Source organism: Bufo bufo, chromosome 11 (assembly GCF_905171765.1).
Source record: "Bufo bufo chromosome 11, aBufBuf1.1, whole genome shotgun sequence".
NCBI classification, from domain to species: Eukaryota; Metazoa; Chordata; class Amphibia; order Anura; family Bufonidae; genus Bufo; species Bufo bufo.
In genome coordinates this window covers 63,716,966-63,730,121 of record NC_053399.1, presented here as the reverse complement: position 1 = coordinate 63,730,121, position 13,156 = coordinate 63,716,966, and the positions used below count along the sequence as shown (strand labels likewise).

The 13,156-nt window shown below is 42.3% G+C and overlaps 1 protein-coding gene across 4 annotated transcripts in view; it reads left to right on the top strand.

Annotated features, from left to right (window-relative positions):
• The window catches only part of STRN3 (striatin 3), a 97,346-nt gene that overhangs the window by 74,555 nt on the left and 9,635 nt on the right, over nt 1-13,156 (top strand). For all 4 annotated transcript variants that reach the window (XM_040411178.1, XM_040411176.1, XM_040411177.1 and 1 more), the window contains 3 exons: nt 6,227-6,367; nt 11,112-11,219; nt 12,227-12,313. In XM_040411178.1, coding sequence (XP_040267112.1) covers nt 6,227-6,367; nt 11,112-11,219; nt 12,227-12,313 — 336 coding nt within the window. The remainder of the gene's footprint in view (nt 1-6,226; nt 6,368-11,111; nt 11,220-12,226; nt 12,314-13,156) is intronic.

The window sequence follows — 13,156 nt, the reverse complement described above, 5'->3', positions numbered from 1 at the left end:
ATTATGCATAAAGCAATTTTTAGTTTCTTCACATACCACTGTTTTCCTTGAGTTTTTCCCTGTGTTACGGCTGTTTAAACATTTACAGTATGAGTACCTTCTCAAAATGGCTCCTCTACCAGTTCTGAGGCCAAAACCGCTTTCCCTCACTTCCCATACACACTTGCTGTAGCGAGCAGCTCCCTTCCAGCCAATCAGATTGGATTACTGAGACACGCCTCCTCACTCTGAAGCCTAATGCAGCCATGTAGTGTGAAGGACCGCCCCTCTGTTTACACTAAAGGGAAGACAGACAAGCTCTAGCAACGGTCTTTTAAGGGAGCAGTGGAAAGGGACAGAGGACATTATTGAAAGCTGTTATTATAAGGTAATTACAGATCTTTTGACAATCATTGACAGACTAACTCAGGTATACATGCCTAGCTCTAGTAAACTAGCAAATAAATAAAAAAGACAGTTATTTAAGAAACCAACAGAAAATAGTAACAAACAGAACTAGAGATGAGTAAGAACCAAAAATAGGTGGGACCTATCAGTAATAACTCTTAACTAAGTTGGAGCTGTGTTCCCCAATGAATTAAGCGAGAAAGGGATTTTACAGGTAAGGACAAGTACATATCATTGGGGGTAACAGAAGATCAAAAAGCAATATGATGGGGGGAGGGAACAAAAGACCTGAATAAAACTGTAAGGCTGGCTATAGAGTCCCACACCAAAATGCACCAAAGGATGCAACAGGTGACTATTTGTAGGATAGGAAGACTGTGGAAGGGAGGTCAGCCATAGAGAACGTAGACTCTGCTGCGTCTCAACCAAGACAGAAGAAAGATTTGCCCTGTTCTACCGAGCCTCCTTCTCTCAAGAGACTCCAGAAGCTTTGGATATACAGCCAGAAAAAAAGACTACTAGTCAGCTGTCAGAAACAAGCTGCGTGTCTACTGGAAATGTAGCAGAGAGGAGATATAGTATGGGACCAGAATGCTCAGAAGGAAAAGTTACCAGTGGACTAGCACCATAGGAGCGCCACAACTGAGTCACCATCTGTGACACCCTAGGAGTGGTGAGAGACATTGTGGATCTGTGAGCGTAAGTTCAGACTGATTAGGGCTTTCGCCGAAAGAAGAAAAAAAAAAAAAAGCTGGTTGGGGGGGGCAAGGGGAGGGAATCCTATACTTCCATCTCCAGCCGTGTCACCTTTGTTGGTGTGCTGCCCCTTGGTGAGGGAAGCTACACCGGAATAAGAGGGGACTTAGCAGGTAGAAGTGGCTAAGATGACCTGATTGCTGACAGGCAATGGCAGATTTGCAATCCACTGTTCCTCCTTGCCTTCCAGAGGTAGAGGTAGGTCTTCACGTGTGGGGTGATAGGTGGTTTTTGACCACCTGGAATCACAAAATAGAAGAGACTTAAGCAGACCTGTGCGGCAGCTGCGTTGGTCTCCTATGGACACTAAGCTAAAAATGGATTGGCTCAGGGGCTGTAGGAGCGGTATAGCTGAAAGGAGCAGCTAGCACGTTCTATTTTTCAGCTTAGTGGTGCCTCCTAGTGGCAGCAATAACAATGGTCTTCTGTGTCCCCCAATGATACAAATAACATAGTTTGCAAAGCTGAAAAAAGACATGCATCCAGTTCAGCCTGTTATCCTGCAAGTTGATCCAGAGGAAGGCAAAAAACAGCAGGCACTCCGCGGCTATGGTGGGCACCATCTTTAACCCCTTCACGCAACATCACGTACATGTACGTGGGGGAATGTGGTGCCTCACCGCATCCCCACGTGCATGTACGTGATCGGCTTTCACTGTCAGCGCAGGGAGCGAAGCGCTGAAGCTTCAGTGAAGCTGGGGTTGCTAAGCAACCAGAGAAGCCGGCAGGAGCTGTATAGGCGCTCTGACCCGCCCACGATCGCTGTGATTGGTCCATTACTGCAGAGGGACCAATCGCAGCGCATCGGGGCAGGTAAGGGGGGGTTAGGGAAGGACTATGTGCTTCTCCTTCTCTGATCGCCCCAATTCCTGTCAGGGAAGCGATCAGAGAAGGAGAAAGTGTGAAAATCGTCTCGATCTATGACTAGTATACTCGTCATGGAGCACTGCTACTTAGCGCGCCATGATGAGTATACACGTCATGGCATAAACTGTCACCATGTCTGCAGACATGGTGACAGCGCTGAGATTCCGGCTGTCACACACAGCCAGGCACCTTGGGTCAATGCCGAGGGGGGTCCTGTGACCCCCCCCTATCGGCGATCGCTGCAAACCGCAGGTCAATTCAGACCTGCGGTTTGTAGCGCTTTCTGCGGTTACTGATCCCCGCGGTCCCTGACCGCGGGGATCAGAAACTTTAGTATGTCCAAAATAAAGATGTTTCACCCCCCCTGCACCCCTGAATGATATTATGTGGGCGGGTGGTGCAGGGAGGGTGTCGCAGGCGGTGCGGGAGGCGGGCGGTGCGGCAGGCGGGATCGCGATCCCCCGCCCGCCTCCCTTTCAATGATCGTTGGCGTCTAGTGGGTATACCAGGGTGCCAGCACATTGCTGGCACCCTGGTATAAACGGCTGACATCTGCGATGCAATGTCAGCCGTTTAACCCTTTCCATACAGCGGTCCGTACGGACCGCTGTATGGAAAAGGTTAACAGCGCAGGGAGCTCCCTCCCTCTCCCATCGGGGGGCTGCTGTGCCTTTGCAGCCCCCCGATGGGAGAGAGCCCCCCTCAGCCCTGTGCTTACCCTTCCCCGTCTGCGCAGTTCTGAGCAGACGGGGAAGGTTCCCATGGCAACACGACGCCTCTCAGGCGTCCTGCTGTCCATGGTGCTGAACAGATCTATGCTAAAAGGCATAGATCTGTTCAGACAAGTGTAAAATACAGTACAGTGCAATATATATTGTTCTGTACTGTATTATACAGACATCAGACCCACTGGATCTTCAAGAACCAAGTGGGTCTGGGTCAAAAAAAAAGTTAAAAAAAGTTAAAAAAGTAAAGTTTCAAAAAAACACATTTATCACTGAATAAAAAAAATAAAAATAAAATACACTACACATATTAGGTATCGCCGCGTCCGTAACGACCTGATCTATAAAACGGTCATGTTACTTTCCCCGCACGGTGAACGCCATAAAAATAAAAACTATGAGGAAATTGAAATTTTGCCCACCTTACTTCCCAAAAAAGGTAATAAAAGTGATCAAAAAAGTCGCATGTACGCCAAAAAAGTACCAATCAAACCGTCAACTCATCCCGCAAAAAATGAGCCCTTACATGAGACAATGGCCCAAAAAATAAAAAAAACTATGGGTCTCAGACTATGGAGATACTAAAACATGATTTTTTTTTTTGTTTCAAAAATGATATTATTGTGTAAAACCCTGATAAATTATAAAAAGGTAGACATATTAGGTATTGCCATGTCCGTAAGAACCTGATCTATAAAAATACAACATGACCTAACCCCTCAGGTGAACACTGTAAAAAAAAAAAAAACGGTGTCAAAAAAGCTATTTTTTTGTTACCTTACATCACAAAAAGTGTAATAGCAAGCGATCAAAAATCATATGCACCCCAAAATAGTACCAATATAACCGTCATCTCATCCCGCAAAAATGATACCCAACCTGAGACGATCGCCAAAAAACTGAAAAAACTATGGCTCTCAGACAATGGAGACACTAAAACATGATTTTTTTTTTGTGTCAAAAATGATATTATTGTGTAAAAACTAAATAAATAAAAAGTTATACATATTAGGTATCGTCACGTCCGTAAGAACCTGCTCTATAAAAATAGCACATGATCTAACCTGTCAGATGAACGTTGTAAATAATAAAAAATAAAAACAGTGCCAAAACAGCTATTTTTTGGCAAATTTTCCATTTTAATTCATTTTTTCCCATAACAAAGCAAGGGTTAACAGCCAAACAAAACTCAATATTTATTGCCCTGATGCTTTAGTTTATAGAAACACCCCATATGTGGTCGTAAACTGCTGTATGGCCACACAGCAGGGCACAGAATGAAAGGAGCGCCATATGGTTTTTGGAAGGCAGTTTTTGCTGGACTGGTTTTTTGACACCATGTCCCATTTGAAGCCCCCCCGATGCACCCCTAGAGTATAAACTCCAAAAAATGACCCCATTTTGGAAACTACACCCATCAAGGTATTCAAAACGGATTTTACAAACTTTGTTAACCCTTTAAGTGTTCCACAAGAAATAATGGCAAATGGAGATGAAATTTCTGAATTTCTATTTTTTGTTACTTTGCCTCACAAAAAGTGTAATATAGAGCAACCAAAAATCATATGTACCCTAAAATAGTACCAACAAAACTGCCACCTTATCCCGTAGTTTCCAAAATGGGGCCACTTTTTTGGAGTTTCTAACCTAGGGGTGCATCAGGGGGCTTCAAATGGGACATGGTGTCTAAAAAAAATCCTGCAAAATCTGCCTTCCAGAAACCATATGGCATTCCTTTCCTTCTGCGCCCTGCCGTGTGCCCGTACAGCAGTTTACGACCACATATGGGGTGTATCTGTAAACTACAGAATCAGGGCCATAAATATTGAGTTTGGTTTGGCTGTTAACCCTTGCTTTGTAACTGGAAAAAAAATATTAAAATGGAAAATCTGCCAAAAATGAGAGATTTTGAAATTGTGTCTCTATTTTCCATTAAATCTTGTGCAACACCTAAAGGGTTAACAAAGTTTGTAAAATCAGTTTTGAATACCTTGAGGGGTGTAGTTTCTTAGATGGGGTCACTTTTATGGAGTTTCTACTCTAGAGGTGCATCAGGGGGGCTTCAAATGGGACATGGTGTAAATAAACCAGTCCATAAAAATCAGCCTTCCAAAAACCAAACGGCGCACCTTTCCCTCTACGCCCCGCTGTGTGGCCGTACAGTAGTTTACAGCCACATATTGGGTGTTTCTGTAAACGGCAGAGTCAGGGCAATAAAGATAGTCTTGTTTGGCTGTTAACCCTTGCTTTGTTAGTGGAAAAAATGGGTTAAAAGGAAAAATTAGACCAAAAAAATTAAATTCTCAAATTTCCTCCCCATTTGCCAATAACTCTTGTGCAACACCTAAAGGGTTAACAATGTATGTAAAATCAGTTTTGAATACCTTGAGGGGTGTAGTTTCTTAGATGGGGTCATTTTTGGGTGGTTTCTATTATGTAAGCCTCGCAAAGTGACTTCAGACTTGAACTGGTCCCTAAAAATTTAGTTTTTGTAAATTTCGGAAAAATTTCAAGATTTGCTTCTAAACTTCTAAGCCTTATAACATCCCCAAAAAATAAAATATCATTCCCAAAATAATTCAAGCATGAAGTAGACATATGGGGAATGTAAAGTCATCACAATTTTTTGGGGTATTACTATGTATTACAGAAGTAGAGAAACTGAAACTTTTAAATTTGCACATTTTTCCAAATTTTTGGTAAATTAGGTATTTTTTTGTGCAAAAAAAATAATTTTTTTGACTTCATTTTACCAGTGTCATGAAGACCAATATGTGACGAAAAAACAATCTCAGAATGGCCTGGATAAGTCAAAGCGTTTTAAAGTTATTAGCACTTAAAGTGACACTGGTCAGATTTCCAAAAAATGGCCTGGTCCTTAAGGTGAAAATGAGCCCGGTCCTGAAGGGGTTCAAGACCTGGCCGTACTAGTACGGCGCTGGTCGGAAACGCGTTAAAGGTACATTACTGAAAGATAAAAGTATTTGCAAAAATGCATCTATTTACATTATCTAAACAGTGAACTGTGATTGCGAAGATGGAGATACCAATGTAAGTGCATGATGGGTATAAGTCCCACCTTTGGGACCCTCATCAATAGAAAGTATGGGGCTCACATGATTTTACCATTGAAAGTAGAGCAGAGGTAGCTGGGTGTGCTTATTCCTTACAGAACCAGCTAAACAAATCACATAAGAACTTCATGCTTCCCATAGGTGAGGTTCCCATAGATCCCACTTTTCTCTTGATTCCGTCTGTCAGTCTTTCCGTCCTACCTTTCCTATCCTTCCTATCGCTCCTACACAGTTTGAATGCCTGCCTCTTGGCCTATTTTGTGAAGTGGCAAAAGTGACAGTCTCCACGAATGCATTTAGTGGCTCTGGATACGATAAAGCACTGCCTCTATCCTGGCTCGCTGAATGAACATGAAGTATGCTGGCCAAAGTTTCTTGTTAAAAAAAAATATTTCACATCTGCTTTGTTCCCATTAGAACATGGTATCCCCACATCAGTGGATTTTATAGGCTGTGATCCTGCCCATGCTGTTGCCTCCTTCACCTCTGGCTGTATTGTGATTTATGACCTGGAGACTTCACAGTCCCTGCTGCAGTTATCTGCTCCTTCTGATTCTAGTAAGTATTTTATAGTGCAGATATATAATATTCTGTTTGCAGAAAGAGAGGACCATGTGATCACTCACTAATATTACTGTAATTTATTGACAGAATTGTGTGTCAGTATGCAGACTTTTTTTTTTATATATGAATCATTGAAAAAAAAATGTGACTCCATATGAAATCGTAGGCACACAAAGGTGTACAGTATGAGTTTTGTGGCTGTACTACATGAACGGCTTGGGCTACTTTCACACTGGCGTTTCTGGGTCCGCTTGTGAGATCCGTTTCAGGGCTCTCATAATCGGCCCAAAACGGATCAGTTCAGCCCCAATGCATTCTGAATGGAAAAGGATCTGTTCAGAATCCATCAGTTTGGCCTCCGTTGTGCTTTTTAGACGGTCACTAAAACGCAGCTTGCAGCATTTTGGTGACCGTCTGACTATGCGGAGCCTAACTGATCCGTCTAAACTTACAATGGAAGTCAATGGGGACGGATCAGTTTTTCACGGACACAATATGGTGCAATTGAAAACGGATCCGTCCCCCATTGACTTTCAGTGTAAGATCCGTTTTAACTTAGACTTTTTTTTTTTTTTTAATAATGCAAACGGATCCGTTATTAAAGGATACAAGCGTTTGCATTATTCGTGCGAATCCGTCTGTGCAGATACAAGATGGGTCCACACAAAACGTGAGTGTGAAAGTAGCCTTAGAGTCTTTTGCAGCTGATTCCATGCCAGAAAGCCACTGGCAAGCACAATGAATCTGACTCCCATTGAAAACAAGGCCATGCCCCAGTTCATGCTGCTATAGTTTATAGCCGTGACTGCGCCAAAAAAGGATACATCCTTTCTTGACGCAGTGTCCACACGGATGCCGCCGGAATCCATGGTGGTTGTCTGCAAGTATGTTCACGGCATACAAATTGAAAAAGCGTGACAGAAACTTCAGCCTTTGCAAAATCCGCAGTGTTAACTAGCTCCAAGTCTGCTAGATTGGAAGCTGTGTATGTATGTACTTTGTGTGTGTATATATGTGTCCCAGCAAGTGGATCGAAACGTTGCATGGCACGCATGGGTGAATAAAAGGATCCCACTATTTTCACCTATTAAAAGTGCTGCGGTGTATTTATTTTATATATATATTCAAATTTCGGTACCCAATCAATACTTTTGTCCCGGTATCGATACAATATCAGGATTTCAATTTTTTTGATACTGGGCTGCGCAGTCTAGTATCACAGAACATGAGCGCTCTGCTGTCAGCGCGCTCATGTTCCCTCAGCAGCACAGGGGAGAAGGAAGCAGGCTCTCCCTCCCCCTGTGCCGCTTCCAGCAATAAGGAGAGAGGGGCGGGCGCACTGCGCCACCAATGATAGCAGGACTTTAAATGGGCCCGGACTTTAAGTTACCAGGCTTAAATAGAGCGGCGCCCAGAGATCTCCCTGCACTTACTATTATTCCTGGGTGCCGCTCCGTTCGCCTGCAGTGGCCCTATTACCGTCTCCTGCTCCGTATGCTAATTACTACTATCGGAGCAATGGGCAGGAGACATCAGCTTTTCTTCTGGGCGTTCCTTCTTGGCAGCAAGGACGATACTGAAGCCCTGGCTGCCATGGTAACCTCCCTGATGCTGTGTGCACAGAGCATCAGGAAGAGTGTGAGGTCCTATTCACCCTAATAGAGCTCTATCAGGGTGAATAGGACAAGGGATTAAAAGATCCCAGGTTCTGGCCCCTAAGGGGGGAAATAGTTATTAAATAAACTAAAAAAAAAACACAAGTATAAATTACCCCCTTTCCTAATTTTACATATAAAATATATAGAAGACGAAATATATATAAATATATATAAATATAAAATATATAAACAAATAAATATATAAACATATCGCCACGTCCGAAAAGACCAAACTATTAAAGTATAAAAAAAATCTATGCGGTGAACGCCAGAACAGAAAAACAATTATTAAAAACTGTGCGATTCGCCATTCTTTTAAAATGCGGATTGCACGTGCCTTTTTTGGTGTTTTTATTTTTTTCGCATGGTATCGAGTATCGCAATACTTTATGGTAATGAAATCGAATCAAACATTTTTTATCGCAACAACTCTGTGTGTATATTCTCTATATATGAGAGAGAGAGGCTGTGAACACCTTTTGTGTGTAGTTTTTTTTTCATTGCATTTTACTTATATTGGGGAATTTTATTTTTTTCAGTTGGTCTTTATTAAAAGCTTTCAACATCTTTTCCACTATACAAACTATTGCTTTTTGCCTCACACTGAATCCATCAGGGAGCAGCTCTGACGGCTGTGTCGACCTTCTCTTTGAACTCCCGACAGCTCATAAACACTCATTATAGCTAAATTCTTATCAAACTAATAAGACTATGGCTTAAATGAGTGTTTATGAGCTGTTCAGAGATGAGGGCTACAGATAGCACAATCAGAGCAGCTCCCTGATGGACTCGGGTTGCAGCAGAGAGTATGTAGATGTGGTCAAAGTCAAAGCTGTAGAGAAAAAAAAAAACTTCTTAAAGATCAGTTGAGAAAATAGTTTTTAGCCCAAAATGAGTAAAATGCAGTGATAGTAAAAATAAATGTCCCCAAAGGTGTCCAGTCTTTTAATGGTTGCTAACTATTGACTCTAACTATAGTACGAGCAACCATAGGAATCTTTGCAATATATCTTCTCAGAGAGAAACATCTAGTTCTTATCAGCCCCCTTGATATATGCTTTTCTTTTTGAAATTTGCTTTGAATCTGTCCAGGATTGGAGCCACTCACAGGAGGATCAGATTACATATATCGATACAAGTCTATAGAGAGGGGAGGGGGGAGGAGTGAGCAGGAACTCAGAGACAGGCAGAGCAAGAGAGACCACTGCAGGTAAATAGGAAGTTTATATCTCATGCCAAGTTCTTTATTCACAATCATACAGGTCAGTATTTGTCTGTAATGTCCTCAATGATCATGGGGCAGATTCTGAGTGAGTAAGACAAGGTTAGGAAGCAAAGTCTCCTCTACTTTGTGTGCATAGGAGCTAGTCTCCACCTACCATCTCTGGGAGAACTGCAAACTATACATTCAGCATGCACAGGGAGAAAACTTAAAAAATGCCAGGTACATGTCATTTAGTGGCCAGAAAGCTCTATTCCTCATGTACACACACTACTATTGATTAATGCAAAGTATGTTGAAAGGTTAGGCTAATTTCACACTAGCGTTTATTCTGGATCCGGCAGGGTTCAGCAAAAACGCTTCTGTTAGTGATAATACAACTATCTGCATCTGTTATGAACTGATCCCGTTGTATTATCTTTAACATAGACAAGACAGATCTTTCATGAACTCCATTGAAAGTCAATGTGTAATGGATTCATTTTCTATTATGTCAGAGAAAACAGATCCATCCGCATTGACTTGCATTGTGAGTCATGACAGATCAGTCTTGCTCCGCATCCCAGGATGGAACGGAATGCATTTTGGAGCATTTCATCCTGTTCAGTTGCGTTTTGTCCCCATTGACAATGAATGGGGACCAAACGGAAGTGTTTTTTTTCCAGAATTGAGACCCTATGACGGATCTCAATACTGGAAAGTACTAAAATAAAGTGGCCTAAATGGGAGGAAATGCTCAAAAACCCCAAACACTGGGGTGTGTTTATAACCGGGGGAGCAATTCCTCCGCATGTGATCCATCGCTAGCGGCAATCCCCAGCAAAAATGCATACAATGGAGGATGTCGGCAGCGGACCACAAGTACCACAAAGGCATCCTACACCAGATGGGATAATGTGTGGATGAAAATATACAAATACATAAATCACTGGAAAAGGTGCACCACAAAGATATGCAACTGAGAACACTGGCTGATGTTAAAAAACAGAGACTTTAGCCAATGTATTCCAGTCTAACACATCGGAGCCCTTTTACACCACAGTCAAGGTATCTCCGCGTGGCATAGGTCCTACCACTAGACTACCTATGGTGTGTGAACACTGTCTGAGAGGTGCCAAGCTCCCGCATACCTCCATAGTGAGATCACTCAGGCAGTGGGAGAGATGAGTCTGTAACAGGCCATGTGACCAGCAGTGCGCAATGGCACAATCCATACATAGAAAGAAAAATCACTAAAATAAAGTGGCCTAAATGGGAGGAAATGCTCAAAAACCCCAAACACTTTGGCGTGTTTATAACCGGGGGAGCAATTCCTCCGCATGTGATCCATCGCTAGCGGCAATCCCCAGCAAAAATGCATACAATGGAGGATGTCGGCCTCCCATTTAGGCCACTTTATTTTAGTGATTTTTCTTTGTATGGAATGTGCCATTGCGCACTGCTGGTAACATTCTAGAGCACCTGGTGACCTGTGTCACATGACCTGTTGTAGGTGGGGCTCGCAGCCCTATTCCTTCTCCCACTACCATTATGGCGGTATGTGGGAGCCTGGCACCATTCAGACCGTGTTCACACACCATAGGTAGTCTAGTGGTAGGACCCATGCCACGCTGAGATACCCTGACGGTGGTGTTCCTGACTGGAATACATTGGCTAAAGTCTCCGTTTTTAACATCCGCCTGAGGGATTAGCCAGTGTTGTCAGTTGCATATCATCGTGGTGCACCTTTCCCAGGGATTTATGCTAGTGTGAAAGTAGCCTTAGGCATGTTATACATTTGTTTGTTAAAATTTCAGTATTCTGCTAATTCATTAACAGATGCATGTTTCTAAAAAGAAATATTTTATATTGTCTACAGGTATCCCGTTTTGTGGCCACATAAACAAGGTTGTGAGTCACCCTACTCTTCCTGTTACTATTGCTGCCTATGAGGATAGGCACATTAAATTTTTTGACAACAAGTCTGGTGAGCTTCCGTATTTCTCTTCTAGCAGTGACGTGCGTTTATTACTGTACGCTGTAAGACCTACATATGTATGGATGTTTTTGTACTTTTTTTTTTTTTTTTTTTTCCAACGCTCTGATTTTGAAATATCCAAGTAACAGGGTAGAAAAAGATTGTGGTTTTCAATGCACTAGTGATGCAGTTGAATCCAACATTATTCTCATCCTGATATAACTCAGAACCTAGTTGTAATGCACTTACGGTCATTGATCTGTGCTTCATTGTAGCGGTGAATCAAATATTTATTGAAGTGCCAATTAATTCTTTCTCCAGTTAGTCTGAACTAGTAACTTTTTTGCAGCGACAGGAATTTCAGATTGAATGTTTTGTAGGGTTCCAACATCAATAAATGTGAGTAACAAAAATTCCATGTACAGTGTATTGAGGGGATCAGAGTCTGAAAATCTCTAACATCCTGTAGTGCCTAATATACAATTAGTCGCTTCCTCTGAAGTAAACCTGTTTGAATAAAGCCTTAGATTGCAAGAATTTCAGACGAGCGTCTGCAGTCCGGAAATCGCACTCCATGTGAGAGCATGATCCACTGTTTTGGACACTGCTTGTCTTGCAGGAGTGCACAGCATTATACTGATTTATAATGCTATGTGCCTCTGCATGACCTTCCTTCTACAGAATCATACTGACATAAAGCTGTCACTATGATTCTGTAGCAATAAGGTTATGCAGAGGCACATAGCATTATAAATCAGTATAATGCCATGCGCTTCTGCAAGTTCAGAATGGAGGATCACGCTCAGACCCGGAGGGTGATTTCCAGACTGCACACGCTTGTCTGACGCAGCCCTAACATACCGTTTGGTGTTTTCCCATGTTATCTAGTAGCAATTGAGGCGACCTCCGCTAGTTCAACTGCTTTATCAATTTTAGCTCTATTCATACAGCATTCCTTACGGTGTTTGAAGCCACCTTATAACCAATTTTAATAGCTTTTTTTTGTTTGTTTTCAGGGAAGACCATTCATTCAATGGTTGCACACCTGGATGCTGTTACTAGCCTTGCAGTGGATCCTAATGGAATTTACCTAATGTCTGGAAGTACGTGCATTTATGTAACTTCAGCTTTATGCACATGGCTGAGCTGTGCCGATCAGCTGTTTGAAGAGAAGGAGGTGCTCCATGTGAGCGTTGTTTTCTGTTCATTATACTGCCTATTGTCTTGGAAGCAAGGGTAATTACAAGTAGTCGCTCCATTCAGGATGCAGAACTTGCATGGAGCACCACCTCCTCGTCAAACAGCTGATCGTGGGGGTGTCGGACCTCCACCGATCTGATATTGATGACCTAGCTTGAGTATAATGTCCTTCAAGAAATCCAGCTCCACTTCGGTAAAGGAAAAGTTTATTTTGCTTGCGGTAAAATCATATCCAGTAAAAAGTTACAAAGTCGTCTACGTGTTTCGGGCTACTGAAGACAATTCAAGCCCTTACTCGTGACACGATACGACATTAAAAAGTGGCAGTATTTATAGAGGGACTGCACCTGTTTTCACTAATTGTAGTCACATGACTGCAGACACCCTCTAAAAGACGCCACGCCTATGGACAAAAACTTCTCATGAGGAGAAAAAAAAGAAAACCACACACTAGACAATAAAAAAGCCCATACAAAAATGCATGAAACATGTAATGGCTATAGGAAACAAGAATAAAGGAGGGAGTTTTTTGAGAGAGAAGATTAGGAGATGCAGGAACACTGACGATATAGGTTTATTGTTGCAAAATTAGATCTAGACGTCTGTTCAGACCATCAGGTTGGGGCGTGTTCAGTGCGAAAATCCAAAAGGATTCTCTATTTAGTCATTTTCTTTTGTGATCTCCTCCTCTTTTGAAAAAATTGCGCCTGAGGAGAAAATCCACCACCAGAAGTACATATTCCTGT